General features: G+C 38.0%; 1 protein-coding gene across 1 annotated transcript in view; it reads right to left on the reverse strand.

Moving 5' to 3' along the window:
* Nucleotides 1-1651: 1651 nt before the first annotated feature.
* sema3e (sema domain, immunoglobulin domain (Ig), short basic domain, secreted, (semaphorin) 3E) overlaps nucleotides 1652-27562 on the reverse strand; it is a 74631-nt gene continuing 48720 nt past the window's right edge. The window contains exons 5-17 of the mRNA XM_073853755.1: nucleotides 23100-23196; nucleotides 16560-16676; nucleotides 13199-13341; nucleotides 12863-12977; nucleotides 10200-10269; nucleotides 9954-10098; nucleotides 6345-6564; nucleotides 6074-6168; nucleotides 5949-5990; nucleotides 4154-4320; nucleotides 3567-3634; nucleotides 3031-3158; nucleotides 1652-2939 (exon numbers count right to left, since the gene is read on the reverse strand). Of these exons, the coding sequence (XP_073709856.1) occupies nucleotides 2496-2939; nucleotides 3031-3158; nucleotides 3567-3634; nucleotides 4154-4320; nucleotides 5949-5990; nucleotides 6074-6168; nucleotides 6345-6564; nucleotides 9954-10098; nucleotides 10200-10269; nucleotides 12863-12977; nucleotides 13199-13341; nucleotides 16560-16676; nucleotides 23100-23196 (1851 nt within the window). The 3' untranslated portion in view covers nucleotides 1652-2495. The remainder of the gene's footprint in view (nucleotides 2940-3030; nucleotides 3159-3566; nucleotides 3635-4153; nucleotides 4321-5948; nucleotides 5991-6073; nucleotides 6169-6344; nucleotides 6565-9953; nucleotides 10099-10199; nucleotides 10270-12862; nucleotides 12978-13198; nucleotides 13342-16559; nucleotides 16677-23099; nucleotides 23197-27562) is intronic.

Genomic DNA, 27562 nt, shown 5'->3' on the forward strand with positions numbered 1-27562 from the left:
TAAAGTGTGCGTTTCAGATTTTTTAAAACCTTAAAACTTTCAGTATATTTCCAGTTTAAATTGGGTTTTGAATCACAGGGTGCCAAAGGTCTGAGAGAACATCTAAACCTTTTGTAATTGAAATGAAAAACATTTGTAATGTCATTTAAATATTAACATTTTACAACAATACATATGTAGTAGACAAGTATACACTGAGAATTCTTGTTGTTTATTATACAACACATTTTAAAACATTTAATATTTTTCAACATCATGATACACTCTTTATTATCATGACTGGAGTTTAATTAGTAGTTCACAGCGAGAGTAATGTTTGCATATTACAAAATATCACTACCACAGAATCTGTTTTTGTATAATGCTGGTCTAAGCACAAAAAAACGTTATTTTACAATCAAATAACCTAATATCTGTCCAGACAAAGCACATTTCTAAAACCACTACAGACACTAGCAAATCTTAAAACACCAACTAGAATAATTTATATAAAATAATGAAAAGAGAGATAAATATGTTCAGCGTGTGTGCAAGGTTGCCTCTCGTTCAGAGAAAGCTTTTGAAGCCAACAAACAGTTTTGCAGAAATGACTTGAAACGCTTGAATTCAGCCTTTCAACAGAGAAAAAGCCATTCTGTGAAATCTTCAAATCTCACATCGTTGACAAAAAGATAGCTGGTCTCAGCCATTTGTCATTGTTCGTAGCGGATATTTCATTTAAGAGGGTCCACTTTCAGGTCCTTGTGTTTTAACAGCCCAGCTGGGCAGTGACTTTCATAATAGTTTCTCTCTCTTTGAAGTATTCTGCAAGACCCACTGTACAAATATATGATCAATGTGACACATTTCTTCTTTATTAAAGGTACACTAAAGCTGTGTGATTGTGATAGACTGATCTTCTCTATAAAATATGCATCAACATGACAATAAAAACATGGCGGACACCATGAGAAGGCGACTCAATAAAAAAATACATGATACAACAAGATTAAGCACTCCTATTATTATGAATGCAACGCTCAATATGGCCAATTTGGTGACGTAAGTCCCGCCTTTCAATTAAAAGAACAAATCATTAAAGGATTAGTCCATTTTCTAAAAAAAATCCAGATAATTTACTCACCACCATGTCATCCAAAATGCCCATGTCCCTCCCCGCTCAGTCGAGAAGAAGCTATGTTCCCTGAGGAAAACATTCCAGGATCTTCTAACTCCAATGGACTTCAATGGACCCCAACACTCAACAGCTCCAATGCAGTTCAAAATTGCAGCCTCAAAGGACTCCAAAGGATCCCAAACGAGGCACAAGGGTCCCATCCAGCGAAACGATCAGAAATCATCAATAAGTCATCACGTCAAAAGGTCACGGAAGATGTATGCGAAACTATGCCCCAATGTTTACAAGTTTGGAGAAAGAGGACCGTTTCGGCATTGTTGTATGTCGAATGATACAAATTATTGTCTTTGTGTCAGTTTACTGTTTAAAATGGTCCGCAAATGTGCGTTTCATATGTAACACATGACCTTTCCACGTCATTATGTGTCAAAAATGACAATCGTTTCGCTAGATAAGACCCTTATGCCTCGCCTGGGACCGTCCAGAGTCCCTCGAAACTGCAATCCCAAACTGCATCAAAACTGCCAAGTGTTGGGGTCCACCGAAGTCCATCAAAATGAGAAAAATCCTGAAATGTTTTCCTAAAAAAACCCAACTTCTTCTCAACTGAACAAAGAAAGACATCAACACCCCGGATGACATGGTGGTGAGCAAACCATCTTGACTTTTCTTTAGAAAATGGACTACTCCTTTAATCAACAAAGACTGATGATTCTCTCTACAAAGTCGAATGAGGTGGTTGCCAACCTTGAAAAGGTCTTTTAAACGCAATTTTTAATATTAAGAAATAAAAGATATGGTACAGTGTTTAATACGTTGATTAATTGTCATACCTGTCTGTCCCCATTCAAGTAGATAGCACTTTAGTTTAGCATGAAATAACTGCACGGAGGCATTGCAAACATGGCCGCACGGGCCGACTTCCCTAAAGGGACTTTTGACTTAAAGGCGGGGTGCATGATCTCTGAAAGCCAATGTTGATATTTGAAATCCAGTCAACAATGTCGGTTAGTAGACCTTCCTCTTACTGCTGATTGGCTACAAGTGTGTTTTGGTACTCAGCCCGACTCACTTTTACAAGAGTTTTTCAAAAATCATGCACCCCGCCTTTAATTCAAGTAGGATAAAATAACTTCAAACTGATATGACTGGAGTCCAAGAAGGGTGCATCGTTTGTTAAAATTACGTATTTGTAAAATATATTTAATTGAAAAAGGCCAGTTTTACGCACTTAATATCTGTCAGAACGTAATCGTAAGACTGTAACGCTGTAATGACTTTATCAATCATTGATTCTTTTTATAACATCTATAAACATTTAAGTGTCTGTTTAGCATCGCTGAGCATTATAGGGGTTCATTTCCTCCTCTGATGATCTTTAATGTCCTTGCGTGTGTCGGGGGGCCCTCGCTCGTCCCCGCTGCTCGGCGTATCGCCATTTGGGCGCCATACCCTTCATTTTCTTTTTCTTTCTGTCCGACACACACCATACCTTCTCGCAGTACTGTTCCACGTGCTGAAAGTTGTTGTAGCCAATCAGCTGCATGAAATCCTTATACCAGTGTTTAGAAGAGGATGAGGGTAGGATGGGGAAGGGGCAGAGTGGACTTCTGTGCTGGGAGTCACCGTCTTCATCCAACTCTCCTTTATGCAAAACACCTTCCACTTTGTCTTCATCCAACACCTCTAAAGTGACACGTACCACCGTCTGTACAAAGCCGTGCTCCGTGGACTGGCACACGTAGACTCCCGCGTCTCCCTTTGAGACTCTGAGAAGCAACAGGCCGTGGGGTGTGAGAATCAAACGTTCATCACCTTTTACCTGAAGGTAAGAAAAAAAACGAAAATCTTATCATGAAACCCAAATACGCAGGTAACATTCAAACCACAACTGATTGTGTGAATGTTTGTACCTCGTTCATCTCCACACCACGTTGAATGTACCACGTTACAGACGCCTGTAGTGATCGTGGTCTGCACTCCAGTAATGTACTATTGTTCTCCACACCATACACCAGCTTTTCTGAGATGCTTTGTTCCTCTGTAACACAAACAAACAGATTAAATCAACCTATACCAACCTTGCAATATTTTCATCATTGCACAAACAATTTGTGACCCTGGACCACAAAACCAGTAGCACAGGTATAATTTGTAGCAATAGCCCAAAATACATTGCATTGGTCAAAATGATTGATTTTTCCTCTATGCCAAAATTAATTTTCCTATTCATTTTTTTCCGAAGTCTGCAGTGGGAGTTCACTATTGCGACATCCCAGTACATTACAATAAAGCACCAGTGCCATCTGCACACAATGAGTCCGGCACTCTCATTAACTTTACTGCGACCTATCTTCAACTTTCCAGTCAAGGATCTCATCCGCCTCATTTTCCCCTTCAAAGGCCGTAATATCTGGCATCGATCAAATCCGGCATTGCCGGCACGTACCGCTAAGCTGAAGACCGTTGCACTGCTGCACTGCATTGCCATGGCGAACGTCTTGCCGTCTGAAGCGTCTGAAGACGAAAGACAAATTGAGACATTGACATAATCCAGACACAGACCTGCCCGCCCGCCCCCAAATGTCAAAATATCCGCCGCCCAAGGTGTGAAACAGCAGAGAGGTGACAGAAATTCAATCAGGCCGGCTCTGTTATTTTTTTGCTCTTGCTCTGTGAGTAATGACTTTGACGGGTATTTGGAGCTGACTGTCACCTTGTATGGCTTTGCATACAGAGCGCGCATGTGATGGGTATTAACATGGGCGAGGGATGTTCACATCCATCCCTAACAAGCTGAAATTGATGGCCGTACTGAAGCGGTCGACAGGCCTTTGAGTCGGGATTAGGGAAACAATCCCTCTTACACACACACACACACACATGTTTTTGCATTTTGTGTACATATTTTCTGCTATAAAATAAATATAATAAATAATAAAATAATAATAATAAATAAAACTGACTTGACCAAACATAAAATTACATGAAAGGTTTGCATATGTACAGTATTTATCTGTATGGCAGGGTTTGTACCTCTTGGTAAAGTGGCCTGCAGGGTAGTACCGGGAACATGTGAATCCATCCCAGGCACAGTAAGGATCTCTGGCAAGGCAGCAGTCGGCACAGGCCGATCCGTACAGTCCACACTGATGTACACGGACCTGTGTGACACCCAGCTCAGAGCCCACATACAGCTGTTGCTATAGTGATACAAACATGTGATATCAATGCAATTATGTCCAAATTATCACTTTAGCATAATGAAACATCTTACTGAATTAGGCAGTATTGCAGTGTTTTGTAAATAGTTAAATAATACGTTTATTATTTTTTTAAATCATCATCATCATCATCATCAATAATAATTGCGATTAATCTATAGCAGAATAAACGTTTTTGTTTACATCATATACTATATGTGTGTGAACTGTGTATAATGCATATATATATTTAAGAAATGTTTACATACATTTGTATGTTGGATGTTGTATTTATTTATAACTTATATAATATATAAATATAAACTTAAAATATAAATATATATTTTTTCTTAAAATTATACATGCATGCGTGCATATTTATATATACATAATTATTATAGACAGTTCACACACATATATGATGTAAACAAAAACTTTATTCTGCTATTAATTAATTACTATTAATAATAATAATAATAATAATAAATGAATGAATGAATTAATTAATTACTACACATTTATTATTATTATTATTATTATTATTATTATTAATAATAATAATAAGTACACATAACGATTAATTGCGATGAATCTATAGCAGAATAAAAGTTTTTGTTTACATCATATATGTGTGTGAACTGTGTATAATGCATGTACACACACATATATGATGTAAACAAAAACTTTATTCTACTATAGATTAATCGAGATTAATCATTATGCGTCCCTATTGATAATAATACTAATAATACAAATAATAATAATAATAATAATAATAATAATAATAATAATAATAATAATAATAATACAAATAATAATAATAATACTGCTACTACTACAACAACAACAACTACTACTACTACTACTAATAATAATAATACTATTAATAAAAAATAAATGAATGAATTAATAAATTATGACACATTTATTATTATTATTATTATTATTATTATTAATATTATTGGTATTATTATTATTATTATTGTTATTATTATTATTAATAATAATAATAATAATAATAATAATAATAATAATAATAATAATAAGTACACATAACGATTAATTGCGATGAATCTATAGCAGAATAAAAGTTTTTGTTTACATATGTGTGTGAACTGTGTATAATGCATTTATATATTTAAGAAATGTTTACATACATTTGTATGTTGGATGTTGTATTTATGTATAATTTATACAATATATAAATATAAACTTAATATATAATTTTTTTTCTTAAAATTATACATGTGTGCGTGCATATTTATATATACATAATTATTATACACAGTTTACACACATATATGATGTAAACAAAAACTTTATTCTGCTATAGATTAATTGAGATTTAATATATTACAGCAATAACAATGAACAAAGGAACACACTGTGTTTAAACACAAAAGATCATACTTAATTTGTAACCATTAGTAAATAAATATAACATATCTGTCCTCTAATAAAAGCTGAATTGACGTGAAACAAAACTAGCAAGACTGTAATGGTGACCATGCATACAGAAAGGTTTACTCAATATTGCCACCTCTAGGTGGAAAACCAGAATGCGTGTATGGGACTAACAGCCATATGGGTTTTAACATTGAAGTGAAAGCTGTTTGAGAGATTCTTACTCTTTTGGTAGAGATGATGATCTCAGTAATAGGAACAGGGACCTTGAAAAGGAAAACAAGTGTTTAATGTGGAACAAATGATCCGGACCTAAAAATGAAAAATCAGCCACGGGTCAATCTAATACCTTGAAAACCTGCAATTCCTCCAGAAGGACTTCTTCAACCGTGTTGGCTTCTTTGTTGTAGATTGTGATGACTTTTAAAACAACTGAATTATCTGGAAGAAACGAGAATAAAACAAAGCAGTATTATGGGATTAAAAATCCTATACAGAAGCATCAGGACTATAGATCTTGAAAGGGGATGTGTATAATTCCTGCAAAAATAATACATGCAAAAACAGCGCCCTGTAGATTTGTGTAGTGCAGAAGGCAAGGATTAAAACTGAATTATCAGTTCCAATAAAGAGAACATTGTAATGTCCATCCTCAGCTTCAACCCTGTCGACCGCCAGCTGCGTGAGTCTGCGTCCTCCCTCCGTGTCCATCAAAATGGGTCGTCTGTGAACCGGTTGTACCGCCTGGAACATGAGTGGATGTGAACGCGCAAACCGAAGAGCCTCGTCCGGATATTCCTTAGAACTGGAAAACTGTCCTCCATTTATCCTACTGGCACACTAAGACACACAAAGATAGAAAAATGTGAATATTTAAGAAGATTAACGAAAGGTTTGAAAGAATCGAGCAAGTGTGAAACCAGACCTACGCTGCGTGGGGTGCCGGGAACATTCATGCTTGACATGCATTCAAAACACACTTTGGCGAGCCACGCAAACCTTTTAGGTCTTTCATTCAGTTTTCTATAATATAATGAACGCTGCTCCTCGCTGCTATAACCTTTTAGAACAAGAGACTAATCAGAAATCCAGCAGTGCAGGGCTAAAGCCACTAAAATGCCTTATAAAGGTCATCTGTCAGAGAAACAAGTTTTCAGTTGCTTTCCCCAGGAATAACCGCACAGGATAGACAGAAATTAGAAGAATTTAATGAATAAACGCTGATCTTTCAAAAAGATATGAGATACAATATTAAAGAACATAACTGGAAATAATTTTTTCCCTTTTAATCTGGAGATGAATAAGCACAGGATGACATGAATAAGCACATATCAGATATACCTGTATTACATTAAATCAGACCAAAGACTCAATTTCAGCACACCTACGTTCTCTCTAAATGCTCAATTTTAGATCTTAAAAGATTACTTTCATAAAAAAATCCTAATAATTTACTCACCCCCATGTCATCCAAGATGTTAGTCTTTTTCAGTCCATTTTTTTTTTTAAGTTTTTTGAAGAAAACATTCCAGGATAATCTCCATATAGTGGACCTCAATGGTTTTTAATGCAGTTTAAAATTGCAGTTTAATGCAGCTTCAAAGGGCTCTAAACAATCCCAACCGAGGCATTAGGGTCTTATCTAGCGAAACGATTGTCATTTTCATCCCCCAAAAATATAAAAAAATAAATACTTTAAAACCACAACTTTTCATCTTGCACTAGCCGTGTAATGCACCAGTGCGACCTTACGTATTACGTGATCACATCGAAAGGTCACACGTTATGTACACTCACTTAAAGGATTATTAGGAACATCATACTTATACTGTGTTTGACCCCTTTTCGCCTTCAGAACTGCTTTAAATCTACGTGGCATTTCAACAATGTGCTGAAATCATTCTTTAGAAATGTTGGCCCATATTGATAGGATAGCATCTTGCAGTTGATGGAGATTTATGGGATACACGTCCAGGGCACGAAGCTCCCGTTCCACCACATCCCAAAGATGCTCTATTAGGTTAAGGTCTGGTAACTGTGGGGGCCATTTTAGTACAGTGAACTCATTGTCAGCAGCCATATCACCCTGTAGCCCAAGACAGCTTGCCCACTGAAGCTAAGCAGGGCTGAGCCTGGTCAGTACTTGGATGGGAGACCACCTGGGAAAACCAGGTTGCTGTTGGTAGTGGTGTTAGTGAGACCAGCAGGGGGTGCTCACCCTGTGGTCTGTGTGGGTCCTAACACCCCAGTATAGTGATGGCGACACTATACTGTCAAAAAAAGCACCGTCCTTCGGATGAGATGTTAAACTGAGGTCCTGACTCTCTGTGGTCATTAAAAATCCCAGGATGTCCTTTGAAAAAGAGTAGAGGTGTGCCCTGGCCAAACTTGCCCATTGGCCTACTAATCATCCCTCATACTAATTGGCTATATCAGTCTGTCTCCTCTCCACTAATAAGCTGGTGTGTGGCGTGCGTTCTGGCGCAATATGGCTGCCGTCGCATCATCCAGGTGGATGCTGCACATTGGTGGTGGTTGAGGAGATTCCCCTGTTCATATGTAAAGCGCTTTGAGTACTGAGAAAAGCGCTATATAAATGTAAGGAATTATTATTATTATTATTGTCATGTTCAAGAAACCAATTTGAAATGATTCGAGCTTTGTCACATGGGGCATTATCCTGCTGGAAGTAGCCATCAGATGATGGTGGAGATGAGGGGTACCCGGTGGGGTCTTCTGCTGTTGTAGCCCATCCGCCTCAAGGTTGTGCGTGTTGTGTCTTCACAAATGCTTTGCTGCATACCTCGGTTGTAACGAGTGGTTATTTCAGTCAAAGTTGCTCTTCTATCAGCTTGAATCAGTCAGCCCATTCTCCTCTGACCTCTAGCATCAACAAGGCATTTTCGCCCACAGGACCTTTTCCCTTTTCAGACCATTCTTTGTAAACCCTAGAAATGGTTGTGCGTGAAAATCCCAGTAAGTGAGCAGAATGTAAAATGCTCAGACTGGCACCAACAACCATGCCATGCTCGAAATTGCTTAATTCAACTTTCTTTCCCATTTTGACATTCGGTTTGGAGTTCAAGAGATTGTCTTGACCAGGACCAAACCCCTAAATGCATTGAAGCAACTGCAATGTGATTGGTTGATGAGATAATTGCATTAATGAGAAACTGACTAGGTGTTCCTAATAATCCTTTAGGTGAGTGTATGTAAACTGACACAAAGACATTAATCATTCCACATACCACATCGTCGGAACGGTCCTCTTTCTACACACTTGTAAACACTGGAGCGGTAGTTTTTGCATACGTTATCACGTCAAAAGGTCACGCATGACGTAATATGTAAGGTCACGCTGGCGCACCACAAGGCAAGTGCAAGATGAGAAGTTGTGGTTAATTTCCTAGATAAGTCCCTTTGGCGTGTGCACACCAAAACATTTAAACGCGGCTAAAACACCAGGCAGACAGCGACTGTAGGAGCTTGCCAGCTTTTTTCAGCTGGTTGTACGATGCGCCGGTTGGTTGTTGTGATGTTTGTTCCACCCCACCTTCACTGTAATTGGACGGCAGACTGAAAAGTGACATTGACGTGCTGAGCATTTTACCCAAAGTTTAAGATTTTTCAACTCTCGGCACTCAGCACTGAAAAACTGCAGAGTGCCAGCGCTCAATGTGGTCATTTTTGAAAAGCGTGGCGTTTCTATTAGAAACAATTGAAAACATGTGCCAGCCACTGGCGTAAACGCATTGGTGTGCTACCTTATGCCTCATTTTGGGATCGTTTAGAGCCCTCTCAAGCTGCACGTTTAAACTGCATACTAAAGTCCACTATATGGAGAAAAATCCTGGAATGTTTTGCTCAAAAAACGTAATTTCTTCTCGACTGAACAAAGAAAGACATAAACATCTTGGATGACATGGGGGTGAGTAAATGAACAGAATTGTGAAATATTCCTTTAACGTTTAAGGATCATCACGACACCCTTGAATAGAAAAGCGATGCACACAGTAATGCTGAAAATAGACTCATCTGTCATGAGAGATCCTGTTTGTATGATAAAACGAGTCCCAACATTTAGCACTCACTCGCTGCACCACCAAATGCTACGGTGTGTCGGAGCACAAAGGTTTAAATGAAACACGGCATGACATTTTGGGGTTCTGATTTAACAAAGGTTATGGCGCAAATTGACTGATAGCACCAACACAAGAGCCATTACTCACAGATCCGGGGCGCGGGAAGGGTACTCGACCCTCGTACATGCTCCAGTGGTGGTCGCTTCGTTCCCGGTGGGCGAAAGGCCCGTTGAATGCCGCACGAATGTCTTCCATGCTGTACATGCACACGGCGTATCCTTTGAAAACGGCACTAAGAAAATAAACATAGATGAATGTCCAAGCCTCATTGTTTGATCAAAATTGTGTCGTAAAATTAAAATATTTTGGTAAACGAAACACGACCTAACCAACCTGGTTGTGCTGAACAGCCCAAAGATCTCTGGGTTTCTCTCATCTTTCTTTCGCAGAACAAACACATCCTCTAAACCAACACACAAAAAGACATCCAGGTCAACAAATATGAACTTTGCACGATTTACCCAAATAGGACATGATCCTGGATCAACATCTGGTCAAAAAATGGTCCAAAGCTGTCACTGGGGTAGTACCCTTTGAAAAGGTCCTAATATGTATAATATAAATATCTATATTCATTGAGTTGAATCGAGAATCGGAATCAAATATCAAATCGATAGCTTGTGAATCAAAATTGAATCGATTTGGATCATCTGAATCGAAACCTAGCCCTACACCCCAGTAACAGCAAGGAAACTTTTTTTTATTTTTTTCCTGAAAAAACACATACTTGCATACTATATAGTCATCAAAAATCTATATCCAAGGGAGTGTCAGAATTAGTAAAAACAGCTGACAAAAAATACCCAGATGACCTACTACTTAATGCTAGATTTGTAAGTGTGCATTCGATGGATAGTACCAAAAATGCCCCCCCCCCACATTGTTTACTTGTTAAATTATGATTGCGGTTGTTCTGATAAAATAATTGGTCAATACAGATCACATGACAAATAAAACAGCAGATGTATCTGAGATGTATTTATAGTGTACCATACTATATACTAAACATACTATATTGAATACACTGTTTTAACAATAAAGCAGTAGGTACTTCATCTAATTTAGTACAAAACGTCACAGTACCAGATTTCAAACAGAGCGATGGAGTCATTGCACATTTATTTGTATGCACAAACTCATGTGGTTGGATGTATGTTTACATTACAGACAGAATGATGAGATCTGTATTTTTCTACAGGAATTTGAAGGGAAAAATGTGAAAGGCAGAAACTGAGGAATCAGCAGACTCGCTCCGAGGAGTTTGATGAATACGATCATTATGCTGAAAATAATGGTTCATTACTGAAACTAAAACTGGAGCGTTTTTGGTCTCATCCTGGTATCTGAAGATTTCTCAACTTTTCAGAGCACAACATCCTAAACAGGATCAGTATTCAATGTAAAACAAAAACAAACAAACAAACACTTGACTAAAATGTTTCATATTATCTGAAACATCTTAAATATAAATATGAAGGGTTTGGTTCCAAAACGCGATAAACCCCATTTAAAAAAAAAAAAAGAAGAGTTACTGCCAAAATCAGTATTATATCAGGTCAGTAGTTAAAAGTAAATTCTTAATTTTATGCAAAATCCAGTATCCGCCGTGTTATTCTGTCATCATTTCTCCCTTTTTTCCCAAAATGTGATAAACGCCACTCTTTCTTTTTTACAGAACGCAATAAATCCGCTCCAGAAATTAAAAAATTGAGTACATGGAGTCCTAGTTTTCCTCATCTACTTTGTACTTCGTGATCAACAAACAAAACAAAATTATACTTTAATTGCATTGATAAACCTGTGATGGTTTTCTGTGACGGGAAAGAAACGGCATCAACATCTAATAATTTCCGCAAGAGGCACTCGGGTGCTTGTTCTCCCGACAGCATCAAGCTTCTCATGCTAAAACATTGACCCCAGAGGATCTTATGAAAACTTTACATTATTTTACTCAAAGTCAACGAAAATCGAGCAGGACCAAAACATTTTACAGCTGATCGCTGTGAAAAATGTAAATAGACGACGTCAAGTATAACCGCACCATTGACAGTGCTCTTAATATAACCAAGTAAGTATTTTGGTTAATGCCATTAATGTTTATTTTTTAATCATTGTATACCACTAGTCAACTAAATAAATATAAAATGGCAAAGATGAATGCACATTTATACATTGATTTAATAGATTTATAGCATTTTGAAATAAAAAACTGTCATGGATTTATTGCATTTTGTGGAAAAAAGAATTTGTTTTTATAATAAATCTTGAAAATCAAGTTATGGATTTGACTTTTTTATGTTTTTATAACCTAAAGATGCTATGTGAAAGTTTGTAACAGAAAATTGGTGTGGTTTTCATCTTGTCACTTTCTTGGTATAGAAAACACGTTTTTACCGAAATTTGTCAAAATGGATTTATTGCGTTTTGGAACCAAACTCTTCATATGCATGTTTAAATGTTTGAAATCGCTTTTGTAGAAAAATATAATTGTGCTAACATAGGCAGAGTTTGGGGAGGGAAGGTAGGGGCACTGCCCCCCCAGACCACAGCCAATTATGGTTTTGTCTGAGATATAGATGAACTAAAAATAATAGAATTCATATTTTCTCATTTTATTTGTCTATCCTATTAATTTAGTAGGCAGACTGATAAAAAAAAACATATCAGAAAACCAAGAAGCACCACACTTTTGCTAATCTTAAAGTGTTGCAGTTCTCTTGCCTGCCTGTAGGTGCCCCTTCAAGCACAAAGGTGAAACTCCGCCTATGGCTAACATATTTATTTCATTAGACAAGTACAATGTTATAAAAAAACTGAAGTGAATGACTTCACAGCAGACAATAAAACTCCAGAAAAAAAGTGAACTTCTTCAATATTATTGAAATGTTTTTAGTAACAACAAAATTCCTATAGTTGCATGTGTGTCATTCCATAGTTTTGATTAATTTACTTTTATTCTATGATGTACAAAAAATATAAAATGAGCAAGTCCCTACCGAGTTCATCAAAGTGTGTGTCGATTCCATTAGGACCGGCCACAGAACAGATAAGACGAGTCTTTAGGAAAGAGCTCCACCTGTTCACCAGCATCCTCTGACCACCTTGATCATTCTGAAAGAAGAAAAGAGCAAAAACTGAGTTTAAAATATTGATATTTACATGTACACATTTGGCAAATGCTTTTATCAATGCATTACAAGGTATACATCATGTGTCCCCTGGGTTCGAATCCCATGACCTTTTGCATTGTAAATGTAGTGCTCTACCACCGAGATATACGTGATTATACTTGAATTTAGTTGTATTTATGGTACAGTATTTGTATGCTTTACCGCACAGACTCTGCCCACTCTGGTGTAAACGGCTTTGTTTCCGGCCTCCATGTTGTCCACTCGCTCCGTGAAGAAGAAATAGACTTTATCATCAGCAGGATCATCATTGTCAGGGATCACTGCCGATCCCACAAACTTGGGCTCTAATAAAAGCAGACAGAAACATTAGTGATAATGTACAGTCAGTCAATGTGCCACATCCAATATGGATTTTTTCTACAGCCATGGCCAAACGTTTTAGGAATGACACAAATATTAATTTTCACAAAGTTTGCTGCTTCTGTGGTTTTAGATCATTTTGTCAGATCTTACTATGGTATACAGAAATATAATTACAAGGATTTTCATTAGGCTTTTATTGACAATTACAATAAGTTTATCCAAACTGTCAATATTTGCAGTGTTGATCCTTCTTTTTAAGACCACTACCAGTTTGCCCTGGCATGCAGTCAATCAACTTCAGACAATTCTTGCGTAAATAATGCTTGAAATTTGTAAAAATTTGTGGGGTTTTGTTTTGACCATCTGGATTTAGGCCTAGAGAATTTCCTGGCCATGACCCCAGAATTTTGATGTTTTGTTTGCCTCAGCCACTTAGTTATCACTTTTTCCTTATGACAAGGTGCTCATGTTGAAAAAGGCATCTTTCATCACCATACTGTTCTCAGAGGATGTTTTATGCCATTCTTTATTCATGGCCGTGTTCTTAGACAAAATTATTAACACAGGTTAATACTAATCCAACCATTAACTCTTTCCCCGCCATTGATAAGTTATCGCATCAATTAAGGGAAAACGCTTCCCTGCCAATGACGAGTTTTTACAGCCATCCATATTTCCGCTATTATCCACTAGGTGGCGCTTTTACTCAACTTATAAAACATTGAAACATCCACTGATCACAAACACAGTAAACACTCCATGTATGTTTTGATCATTGCTCTGAATCTGATCTCTAACAAAAGTCCTTCACAAAGACACAATTATATTAGCTTTTTGCTCAAAATTTTGTATTTAAAGGAATAGTCTACTCATTTTCAATATTAAAATATGTTATTACCTTAACTAAGAACTGTTGAATCATCCCTCTATCATCTGTGTGTGTGCACGTAAGCGCTGGAGCGCGCTGCGACGCTTCGATAGCATTTAGCTTAGCCCCATTCATTCAATGCTGCCATTTAGAGATAAAGTTAGAAGTGACCAAACACATCGGCGTTTTTCCTATTTAAGACGAGTAGTTATACGAGCAAGTTTGGTGGTACAAAATAAAACATAGCGCTTTTCTAAGCGGATTTAAAAGAGTAACTATATTTTATGGCGTAATAGCACTTTTGGGAGTACTTCGACTCGGCGCAGTAACACCCTCCCTCTCCCATTATGAGAGTGAGAAGGGGAGCGGACTTTTCAGGCGAGTCGAAGTTAAAGGTGATATAGAAAACGAATCAAGATATGATGATTTTTTTTAAAGCAGAGAGTCTGTTCTTTCATTTTTTTACTTTTTTGTTTAAAAATAAGCGTATCAAAACTGGTGAAAAAAAATCACATTTCGTTTTGTCGAGTTATAACCAGTTATGTTTAAAACACAAAATTTTTATGTAACTTTTTTGCAATTTTTGTCCATTTCTGATGAAATTTTAAAATGACTTCAATACAGTTTTTTGTTTAGAAGCTATGGTATCAATTTTCTTATGATGGTTTCGAGTCAATCAGAATAACGCTCGCGGAAATATTCGCACATGTTTTTTAAGCGCGATTTTGCTGCGCAGGAATAAGTGTAAGGCGAAACCTGGCATGTTTGGTATCGTTGGACTTGGAAATGATTCAGGACTCCAAGGATACAAATCCTATAAACATACCAACATTTGTATGACCACGAGGTGGCGCTGTGATGAAACTGGGCATGCACCCTCAGTTCCCAACTGCAATTACAAGTACCAAGTGTCGTGTCGTGTTTTTTGCTATTTTCTGCTATTTCTGATGGAAATTTTAAAATGACATCAAAAGAGTTTCTTGTTTAGAAGCTATGGTATTGTTTTTCCTACAATGGTTTCGAGTCAATAAGAATAATGCTCGCGAAGATATTCGCAAGTGTTTTTTAAGCGCTATTTTGCTGCACAGGGCTAAACGTGAGGCGAAACCTGGCAAGTTTGGTATTGTACAAGTCCCGTGAACATAGATCGACCACAGCCAAAGTTAAAAGCATGTAAATCATTTGTCTGACCACAAGGTGGTGCTGTGACGAAGCTGTGCATGCACCCTCAGTTCCTAACTGCAATTACAAGTACCAAGTGTCGTGTAATTATGCATAAGTTTGCTAAAGATACAACCTTAAAACATACATTTTTAATGTAAATTTGGGCTTTTCCAAAATTTTTAAATTATGTAAATACATTTTTTTGTTCAGAAACTATAGTAATGTTTTTGTACAGTGGTTTCGAGTCGATCAGAATAACGCTCACGGAGATATTCATGCATGTTTTTAAATGCAATTCTGCCGCATAGGACAAAAATGCATACCTTTTTTTAAAAACCCTGGTGGGGAAAGAATTAACAGACCTATTGTAAACCCAAGAGTACTAAGTACATACTATACACATAACATGCATCAGTCTCCATATCTGTCTTTGCATTATGCATTTGTACATTATCTAGCATTCAACCTCAGTTGCACCGTGTCTGATGGTCTTTGACTGTAGCATCAGATCACATCAGGCATTATTACATTCAGAGATGCGTGATCTCTGTCTAACACCTCTCCCGTCTCTGCATGATTAATGTCTCACAGCAGTCGAATGTGAGATAGCACTGTATTCTTAGCACAGACATAACATCTGTCTGAGACTCACACACACAGGCTATATTCAGAATAAATTATATAGCATATTGCTTACTGTGCAGTACATACTGTACACCATCTACTCTTCCTATAATAATAATAATAATGTGCAAAATGGTATGCAGCATTCAGAATGTATCCCATTCTTAGTTTGACACAGCATGAAGCTGACGTGCCAATTGCTCCTACAGCGTAAGCTACATTCCACACTTTTAAGGTATCAATCACTTTCTCCAAGCTCAGATCTAACAGTCTGGGCTGAGGTCCAGAGGTCCCATATGAGTGCTGAAAGAAGACAGATACAACCATGTGAGGCATTAAACTGGCTCACAGCAGGACACCGCTGGCCACCCGGATACACACACAGGATGCCTTGTGTCTCGCTCCTGAACCAAGTGTGATTTATTATTCAGTGTTCTCGGTTTGCATGACTGTATGTGTGTGTAAGACAGAGCTGGATTGTTAAAAGCAGTGTGAGGTTTTGTTGTTTGGTGTTTATGCCCGGGGTAAGTTTCGTAAGATTACCATTCAGCTGTTGTTTGTCTCCCACTTCGGTCCGGATGAAGCGATGATTGGCCAGACGATACACAGCAGCATCATTCTCCCAGTAATCCGTGTACAGGCCCACAAACAGCTCCCCACCTGTGGCAGTATAAAATATTAAAGAGGACAAAAAGATAACTGGAATATTATCAAATAAATCATCTTTCTCTGTTTGCAGCTATTCAAAAAACATATACAGTACTGTGCAAAAGCCACCATGCCACAATTAGATTTGTTGTTTTTGCAATGTTATAGTGATTATATATAATTGTTTCCCAGTCTCTTTAATATAATACATCCAGAAAATACAGGAAATGTGTATATAGTATTAAAGACACACCATGCAGTTATTTTACCTTAATATAACAGCTTCAAAGTCATTTCGATGGTAAACGACGTCATAGTATGGCGAATCATCCCCCTGTTGAAGCTCGGGAAGGACGCCGCTACCAGAACCAGCAATGTAAGCTTGAGAGAACCGCCCCTGACAAATCTCGCGAGAATCACGACTTGCTTTACGGCAACGACGTCACACACATTAGGCTTGTTCGACTTCGTGCAGCGCTGCAAGAACCGGCAGTCGGATGACGTAAAAGTACCGCGAGAATGATCCGAGACGGCACTTTGACGTCATCCGGCTGTCGGTTCCTGCGGCGCTGCATGAAGTCAAACAAGCCTGTAACAACAACTGCACGCGCGCATTTGAGACGTGATGCTCGATGAGGGAAACAGCTAAGAAAACCCGTTCGGAAGAGAGTAGAAAGCGAAAAAGAGAATCTGACCGAGTTAGGAACCGGACAAGAGTCCCACTCGGTCAGGTTTTTACTCGTTGGCGTGAGCTAATAGACAGCCCTGGATGCAAAAGGGATGCTGATCTGGCGATCTTGTTGATGGACAAGTAAGTAAATCTCTTATTTGTAAATTTGTTTGCGGTCTATGTTGAATGTGGTTGCGCTTGCTTGTAGTGTGTATTTTTTTACTAAGCTGTTCATTCATCCAGTGTTGATAATTACACCAGTAAAATAACTTCAACAAGGGTCTAGCTAGCTTACGATCATAAGAGCATTTAGCAGACCTGCTAAAAAACACTCGTTTCTCTTACATGTTTTTTTTTTTGGCCATCTAAACTCAAGTGTTGTGTTGTGATGTGTACGTAGTCATTTGTCTAATTTCGATTTCTTATGGCCTACGAATAACGGCCAATGTTATGAAATAATGCAACGTATACAATTAACTTTGTCAATGCATTTTGTAATGTTTACATTACAATTGAAAAACAAATACAATTATACAGTAGACATAACGTTAGACTATAGACTGTTTACTTGTGATTAAGCTGCAATCTTGTAAAAACGTAATAAGCCAGCAAACGCGGTAGGCTACTTTATTATTATATGCCTACTCTACACTTGGCATAAACTTCTTATTATCCTATTACCATCATCTGTAGTTTAGTAGACATGCAGTAGCCTAATATTTGTATGAAATTGTGAAACATTCCCTGGTCATTATCTTCGGAGTCCATCTCACGCCCAACACTATCCTTACAGGTACGTACAGAGTGGGCGTGCGAAATTACGACAGTTGCAAGCTTTCCCCAGTGACTCTAGGGGTCGCTGTTTGACAAAAACGTCAAACTGCATGGAATGCCTTTAAAAACTGTATAAAAATGTAAACTGATATCTCAAGTTTTAGGGTAAACTCCCCATCCACTTAAGCAATAGCAGGAAACTGCAGGATCTCTTAAACCTAAATAAAAATGAAATCCTAATTTCTAATTTCAAAGAAATTAGTCTTTTTACTTTATTCTGCTCAAAAACGCTTAAGATGTGTTTAGTGCCAAGAGAGGTCACACTAAACACTGTGAATGCCCAAAGAAGACATTTAGTCCTGAAAATTTATTTTTAATTTTTTTGTACGTATTAACTGTATTTTCTGTTTGTATCTTAATAAAATAGATTGAAAAATAAATATGGATTGACATTAAAACTTCTAAAACAACAAGTCTGTTGGTGGTGGCCTAATGTGGCATTCACACCAGACATTCACTCTAAAAAACAAAGGGTGCTATATAGCACCAAAACTGTTGCTTTGGATCGTAACGATAGAAGAACCATTTTTAGTGCCATATAGCACCGGTGAAGCACCAGTGAAGCACCTGTGTAGAACCATATAGTGCTTTGTAGAACCATATGTGGTGCTATAGTGGTGCTATATGGCCCCTATATGGTTCTACACAGGTGCTACACTGGTGCTTCACCGGTGCTATATGGCACTAAAAATGGTTCTTCTATGGTTACGATCCAAAGCAACAGTTTTGGTGCTTTATAGCACCGTTTGTTTTTTAGAGTGTTGAAGAGGCGGCAAGCAGGAGTAATTTACATGTTAAGTCAATGCAAAGACATGAAGAGGCATACTGCGGCGCGGTACGCGCAACTGATGCAGTCCGGAACGCCGCAGGAAATGTGCAAGTTGAAAAATCGGAACTTTGGCAGATATTCGCGCCGCGTTAACCAATTAGGAGCTTGCTCTAGTAGTGACATGATTACAGGGAGGAGCGGAGTCACGTTGGTGGCGCGTTTGCCATGAAAACACACGCTATTCGCCTCTAACACATGCTATAACTAACTTCGTGTCATGCAAATTTTTTGCTCAAGTTGAATATTTTCAACTCGAGCAAAAAATTCGCATGACACGAAGTTAAATCCCGCAAGTAATCTAGAGCGAGTAACTCGATGTCCCACGTTTGGTGTGTATGTAGCATTAATGTCTCGAATGACTAGAATTTCACTCGGGGCTTTCACGCGCAAATGAGTGAGTAACCTCAAAATGTCCAAAGCGTCCAACTAAGTGCAAATAGCGCGTTTTAGCCGCCTCTACCGCGGCTGGTGTGAATGCATACAGTGGCGGCGCCAGGGAGGAGCTAGGTGGTGCTGTAGCTCCGGCTATGATATCAATAGCACCCGCCCAGCACCCCCAAGAAATCTGTCTGTAATTTTTATATTTATATTTTAATGTCATGTTTGAATAGTGTTTTCGTGTTGTTAAACAAGGGAGTTAAATAATAATTAAAAAATATATATTTATCTAAAATATCATGACGCCAAAACATGTGATCTTCTTTGGCCAATGGGTGCAGCGCCCGGTGAACTTTTGACCTTAACGCACGGCAGTTTGTTTTTGATAGCGAGTTTAGAAATTTAGCCAAGTAAAATACACCAAAATGGATACACCAAAAACTACCCGAGGAACAGCAGTGGGCACACTAGGACCAGTAATCTGGCACTTTTGGCAATAAATACGGAGAGAACGAGGACCCTTGACTGCGTCAACATCATTGATGATGCTGTTTTGATGTGAAGACGTCTATGATAAGTGCTTGATTTTCCCCTCTGTTGGCTATTACAAATTGAATTAATTTGGTGTTTAAAGAACAAATCTTGGCTCTGCATTTTTACATCAATAGGTTGCACATACGTGTCATTCTTCCCGGTGTAGCAGCCGATCCTGTTCCCCTCGGAATTTGTGTTCCCCTTGTCGCTTTTTGTACACCCAGTTGTTTTTCCTGAATATTTATTTTATACTTTTAATTTTTTTAAGCTGTATTAGGTTGTAGAAACTCTGTAAATATGCTATACCATACCAAAAAATTATAATTAAAAAAAAAACGCAGATATTTAGGTACCTGCGCCTGCGCTGTCGGCAGAAACGCTTTATCGACTGGAAGGGGGAACACAAATTCCGAGGGGAACAGGATCGGCTGCTACACCGGACGCGTCCTATCCAGTGCTGCGTCCGAAACCGCCTACTACATACTATATAGTACGCGAAAAGCAGTAGGCGAAGCGAGTAGTATGTCCGAATACATAGTATTCGAAAAACAGTATGCGAAAAGTACCCGGATGACCTACTACTTCCGGTTAGATTTTGCAGTGTGCATACGATGGACGCTACACTATCCCATGATGCCCCGGACGAGGAGTTATCCAACGAAGAAGAAGAGGCACGCGGCTGTTTTCGCGCTGAAATGACACGACGTGATGACGACGTATGTCACGTGATGTAGCAACATGGCGGATGTAGTACGTCCGAATCTCATTTATACTACCAGGATTCATACTATACAGTACCTACTGTTTTAACGCCAAGTAAGTAGGTACTTCATCTAATTCAGTACCTACTATACAGTATGCGGTTTCGGACGCAGCCCAGGATTTCGGTGCGTCTTCCGGAAGTCGTATTTGTTGACCGCATACGCCATTCAGTTAAAAACATAAGATATACAATCATAGTTTAATTCTTACCTTAAAATGTAACGGTTGCTTTTCTGTAATAATAATAATAATCATCTATGACGTATGCGGTCGACAAATACGACTTCCAGAAGATGCACCCGAAATCCTGCACAGGACGCGTCCGGGAAGAATGGCACGTATGGTCAACCTATGATGCTCCAACAATAGAAACAATATTGCTGATTCATCACTAGTGTTGGTAACTGGCTGTGTGATTTCGTGATCTGAGCATTTTAAGCCGAAGCGTGCAGAGTGTCTGTTGCTGCGTTTGCTGCTCCGTTGTATTCAGGGCTAGACTGTGACAGATCTGTGAAATATTATTTTCAGAGGTTTACATTGGCAGGCTTATGTATGTTGTAACTATTGCCCTTGTGTTGAATACTTTTACATAGTCATGGAACGAGTATAGGCTAGTTAATGCGGGGATTGCGGGCGTGTACGCGTGTATAAAGGGTGGTCCGATGCGACCTCCTTAATGAAATGCCCCAAAATTTAAAGCACCTTCTCTTAAGTGTTGAGCATCCCCATAGCACCTGCATCGGAAAATCTCTGGAGCCGCCACTGAATGCATAGTCAGACTTTTGCACAATACTGTTACTGTATATATTTTGATGTGAAATACATCACTAATTCTTGAGATGGGGGACAAACACGTTTTAGATGTTAGTTTTTGTTTTTTAATACAAAATATATTAGAAACGAAAATGTGATTAGATTTGGAGCATCACAGTTTTATTTCAATTATAGACCTTTATATTCAATTATATTCAATCTTTGGCATAATCTTACTCATTCAATGTTATATTTTCACACAAAATTCTTTACATTATGTAAGATGAACGAATGTAATAAACAGTAAAATTACTTTAGTTGGGTTTTCACAGACAGGGTCACATTTTTGCAGACGAAGGCCTCAACTAATGAATTATATAAAGGGAATGGGCTTTTATAAAAATGCTTTTTATGAAAAATTTAGATTTATTCACTTTCTTAATTTGTGTCAGCTCGGTCAGACACACTTAAAAGCATGCAATTTTAATTTGACATATTCAACAACAGTGTAAAATCTTTGGTTATCTCATAATTGTGTTTTAATTCTTTTGGTTTTACACTATTATTTAAAAAAAAAAAACAGTTTTCAAATTCCCTAATTCTCTACATTTTTTTTTTTATATATATAATGCATGTGTAACCAGTATTAGGTTAACACATCATAGGTAAAAAATATAAAGTATACAGTTAAGATCAGTTAACCCCTTAGCATTCCTGAAAAATGCTAAGTACATGCTGTGTTGATTGTATCTTAAACGGGTTTACATCATTCGAATCACAAGAATCTCTGCTTTCAAAGATGTGTGACATGTTTAGCTTTTTGTTTTTGAGTATTTGATAAAGTTTTCTGTTTAATAATGAAGTGTTTGTATCAAGGTACATTGGAAAAAAACACCAAGTATTTTTATTTTTTATTAATTTGTTTTATTATAATTATTATTATTATTATTATTATATATTTTAAAAGAGTGTGTCTCTGTCTATAATATACTGTATATTTAGGCTATCAGTTAGATGACTTCCACAGCTCAGGTGAATGGCAGGAATTAAGTACCCATGAAGCAAAGGCAGCACACTCGGGGTTGAATGCACCTGTCAATCAACTTTCACTGAGATGAATGAGAATGCTAATGAATAGCTTTTTCAGTTTTGGCATATACTGGATATGTGTATATTTTGGTTGTAATACATTAAGGCATCACAAGGTGGCACTGCAGACCCTTTTAAAGAATATCTCACCATTTGTTTTTGTTCACCAGTGCCACCAGGCCGGTCTTAAATCAAAATATATTACTCTCAGGGGCAATATCATTTCAGTATTCAAACTTTCTTGATTATCAGCAATCCCTTTTCTGGGCTTTTGGGAGAAACTAAATTAATAACTCACAGCAGCTGCTATTAAAGAGGAAGCCATCAAACTCATATTTCAATTTCTCTCCAATCAGATCCTGCCTCCATCTCATTGAGCGCTCTGATGGGTTCTGAAGAGTTTTTACACTCAGTGACCCCAGGCCCAAAATGCACTCTGGCTTTCAAACTCAAAAACACAGGGGAAGGATGAAGTGTATGGGGGAAGCTAAAGGAATATAAAACTAAAGGAATGAAGAGAGGAGGGAATAAATGAAAAATCTTGAACAGATGAGATGATGAGGTTTCAGATTGGATGAATTCTTACGGTACACAGTGGATGCTGAAGGACTGCTGGGATGAAACGGGCATCTTCCCCTGCCGCTCTCAATGTGATCAGACTCCAAGCTAAATTCTTGCTCCGGCTGAAAAAACAAACTATTTATCTCAATAGGGGCATAGCTAACAGTTAATAATTACAATGACTAGACTAAAAACAAAATAAAAATACATTTAGCAGATGCTTTTATCTGAAGTAAGTTATGGTGCATTTAACATTTTATCAGTATGCGTGTTCCCCCATGGCAGGGCCGGCGTCAAGGGGGGGCATTCGCGGGCAGTGCCCCCTGAACAGGTTGTTGTGCCCCCCCTACAAAGTTTTTTATTACTTTAATATATATCAAGAATAATTAAAATAAATTAAACATTGAATGTTTCATGACTTGGAATGTAATCAAATGAGGAAAATATAGTTGATATATGTTTTCTTTAATTAAAATAGACCAGTTTCTCTGATTGGATGTATTGCCGCGTCTCACCCGTCTTATGTCTTTAGCATAGGCTATTTGTGACTTGATACTAGCAACGTGTTTTTTGCGGCATTTTATGGATCGTGTAAAATATGGATATTAGAACATTTAGAACGAACCAGCACCGCCTGCTTCATCTGACTTCATGCAAACACAGACTGGCTCAAACTCAGAGATTAGAGGTCAAGGGGGAATTTACAATCTACAGGACACTGTTTTAAGGAAGTTTAATGTTCTTACACGCCGTCTTCAGTTATTTTAAAGGTAAGTTAGCGTTGTTTTAAATTATGTAAGCTTAAATGTGAAGTGTGGCTATAGACCGTTAACAGCATTACGACGTGATTATGGTAAAACTGCTTTTTTAAAGCTAGGACGCGGTGTGCGCTGCGCAATGAAACCCATTCATTTCAATTGCTTGCGCCGCGCGAGGGCGGTTTGTTGTTGCGTCGAGCCAAGCGCGAGCGCAGCGGAGCTCAGCATGCGCTTATGCCGCGGTCGAAGTTCAATAGTTTTGCGCATAGTTTGTGGTCTTTTGCACTTTATACGGGAAATGAGCTGACAGTCTGTACTAGTTGTATGAGTGTGTGCTTGCTGTATTTGTTGTTTTAATGTCTTGTTTTTGCAAGTTATTGTTGCTATTGCGTGCCCCCCGTTGGAAGACGAGTGCCCCCCTGTTAGTTATGGTCTGGCGCCGGCCCTGCCCCATGGGGATAGAATGCAATTGCTAATGCAATTATCTTCCAATTGAGATACAGGAACACATCCAGAACAGATCATTAACCACCTTCATATCTGGAAATAACAGTTCTCAAGTATTTCGATTTTTTAAATATTGGTGCTGAAAAGACATGCTGGTATTGGGATACTGGTTACCAAGTGCTGGTGCCCCCTTATTTTGCTAATCAGCTTAAGCAGAAAGACTGTCAGAAGAAAAGTTGCTGAAGTGTGTATGGATATATACAGGTACATTAGCTAGACCATAACAAACCAGCATAAACCAGTCTGGACAAGTAAAAAAAGGAAGGTTCTCTAAACTGATATTTTCAGCAGGGTACATAGAATCTAAGGCTACGTTTGCATGACATAAATGTGTTTAAAAAAAAATAATTCACATTACATGTTCAAGGCCAATAGATGGCGATATTACTTTGTAAAGAAATGCTACACGCCTGCAAACATATATATTTTTCAACAGAGCTATACAATCAATATGAGACACTTAATCCACGAGACATAAGATTGGGTTCACAAGAACGAAACAAGATTTTTACATTTTTTAAGATATCCTCAATGATAAAATAACTGGGAAACTGAAATCACATTATTTTGTAACGTTTTAACGAATCTAGGACTGTCCCTAACAATTATTTTGCTAATTGATAATGAAACATTTTGATATTTTTTGGTAATAAAATAGACCCAAGTGAGCAACTACCTTTAAAATTACACAATTATGACGATGCAATAATAATTGGTTCAAATAAAGCATAAAAACAAGTAAACACATTACAGTAATATAGCCTTTGTAATAAAAATCAGCATTATGTATTATAACAAATGCCTGCAGGGGGCGCTAACGGACCCGCTTCTGTTACTTCACTTTAGATGCTTACTTTTAGTCAAACATCGTTTAAATCCATTTAAATCTTTAATATTTGTCCAATTCTTTACAATAGAAATGATACAGCCACCGTTAGTCTTGAGCAAGAACATGCAAAGATAAAATTATGTAAACTCATTCACACGGGGCGAAAGCGTTAACGCTTGACGAAAGGCTTGTCTGAAGCGTGGCCAACAGCCAATCACAGTGGCCGCAACACATGCTGGCTCGCACTAGGTTATGCATAAGGCAATCTGACTGGCTGACGTATGCGTTCAACTTCTGCCGCAAGCCACGGCTGTGACGCAACATTGACAGATCCACAATTCAGTTTGCCAACGCATAACATCACCCATTTAAAGTAAATGAAAAGCGTTAACGCTTTCCCCGTGTGAATTAACTTTCTGCTGATATTATTAGGACAGTGGCCGTTTCTCAAACAGAAAGCTGCATTCTCCGGAGGTCGCATGTGCAGGCTGCATACGTCATCAAGCCTGGTTTATTTCAGTTAACTGAGCATTACATTTGCAAGTCATAAGCATATTACAACAATTTACAATCTCTTAAACCCTGAGGACCCTGTCCTGGGGCCAAAATTTCGTATTTTGACTTAATATAAAATATTCTTTTAATCTTTAATGGTCCGTCATGGACCCCAGTAACACATATGAGATACTGTTTGAAAGCTTATAGTCTCTACTTTCTGCAGATATGCATCACTTTGACATATCTTTTACTGTAAGAAATTTATTTACACTTAATTTACATTATCACCCCCCATATTTTTTGATATCATTTAATATTTTTTAAATATGACAAACATGGGCAAGTCTTATATCAAATGAAAGCTCTCACTCTCAGGAATAAGGCTACAGCGTTATTTTTTGTTCTGTTATCAACACATATCCAACAATCGTTGAATGAATAATAAGGTAAAAAAAATGTCTTTTGTAAATTTATGTGAAACTTGAGCGTGAGCTGCCTCAGATAGCACAGATAGCCACAAATGATACACCATCTTTTCTCTTAGGTCCTACTCTAAACAATGAGTCCATTCACAGCATTTTCTTTGGTTGTGTGCATGTATAATCCCTTGCTATTTATTATATGTTCAAAACAAAAAATTCATATTTATATGAAAAATGTATTTTCGCACCCTTCAGTAAATTAAGAATATCTTTTGAATGCGACATGCTAAAGAGATCATTCTTTTTTTCGGTGTTTACTGTCTGCTGCTGCTAACAACCAGAAGTCTGCAGTCTGCTAGAGAACACAGAACCAGAGTTATACACTATCAAAGAAAATTTGGTGTTTTATCATATGAAAAACAACATAAAATATAGCTGCAAGCAGCGATGGCGGGCCCTCGCACGTTTTTTTACCGCTACACGGTGCCTCCGAGAAAATGATGCACGGTGGGCATGTGCATCAAGTGGGTAAATATCAGTGGAATATTTCATGTTGCTACTGATCCATTTTGGTACTGTAGGTAAAAGAAACCCCACATTTTAGACAAATGGAGGCGCTAGTGAGACACTAAATAGACACGCCTTTATCTGACGTTTTTGTCAACACTTAACAGCCGACAACTCTGATGTGTTTGCCAAATTTAAATTTAATCTAAGCACGCCAAGAGCCTTAAATATGCCTGAAATTAAAGTAAAGTTTGAAGCATTGCCATGGCAACAGCGTTCGAAATGTCAAAAATTCCTTCGCAATTTAGCATCTGCAAAGTCTCAGCATCATGTTAACCACTTTTGGTGTCAATCGCATAAACATTCTAGGAGGAGTATTTAAAAGAAAATCACATGGAATTGTCAAAAAAATCAACCTTTGTGACTGCAACACTTCCTGGCGCCTAGTGGTGGCGCTATACCCGAGACTCACAATAGGCACATCGATGCAATCAGAATCTTCAGACGAACAAACACCCCGTGTGTCATCACAATAAGACATTTTTTTACCTTAGATATTAGACACTTCCTGTTTCTCTGATTTCGCCATGAATTTGTCGCCTCGCCATGGCAGAACCGTTCGAGATATCAAAAATCCCTTCGCAATTTAGCAAGTACAATGTCTCGGCATCATGATCAGCACGTTTGGTGTCAATCCCATGAATCCCCTAGAAGGAGTATTCAAAAGTTCACCGTATGCATTTTTGAAACCATCCAAAATGGCCGACTTCCTGTGAGGCGGAGCTAATAGGTTTGATTGTGAAATTTGTTCGGGTCGATGAGATCTATATACGTACCAACTTTCGTACATGTGCGTACATGTTTGCCCGATTTGTGCACCAATATTTTTTTTGCATTACAGGGGGCGCTACAGAGCCCTACTGCCACACCCGTGTTCCAGCGTTTGCCCGTTTGCAATGACGGACGA

The sequence above is a fragment of the Misgurnus anguillicaudatus genome, chromosome 15, assembly GCF_027580225.2.
Source record: "Misgurnus anguillicaudatus chromosome 15, ASM2758022v2, whole genome shotgun sequence".
NCBI lineage: Eukaryota > Metazoa > Chordata > Actinopteri > Cypriniformes > Cobitidae > Misgurnus > Misgurnus anguillicaudatus.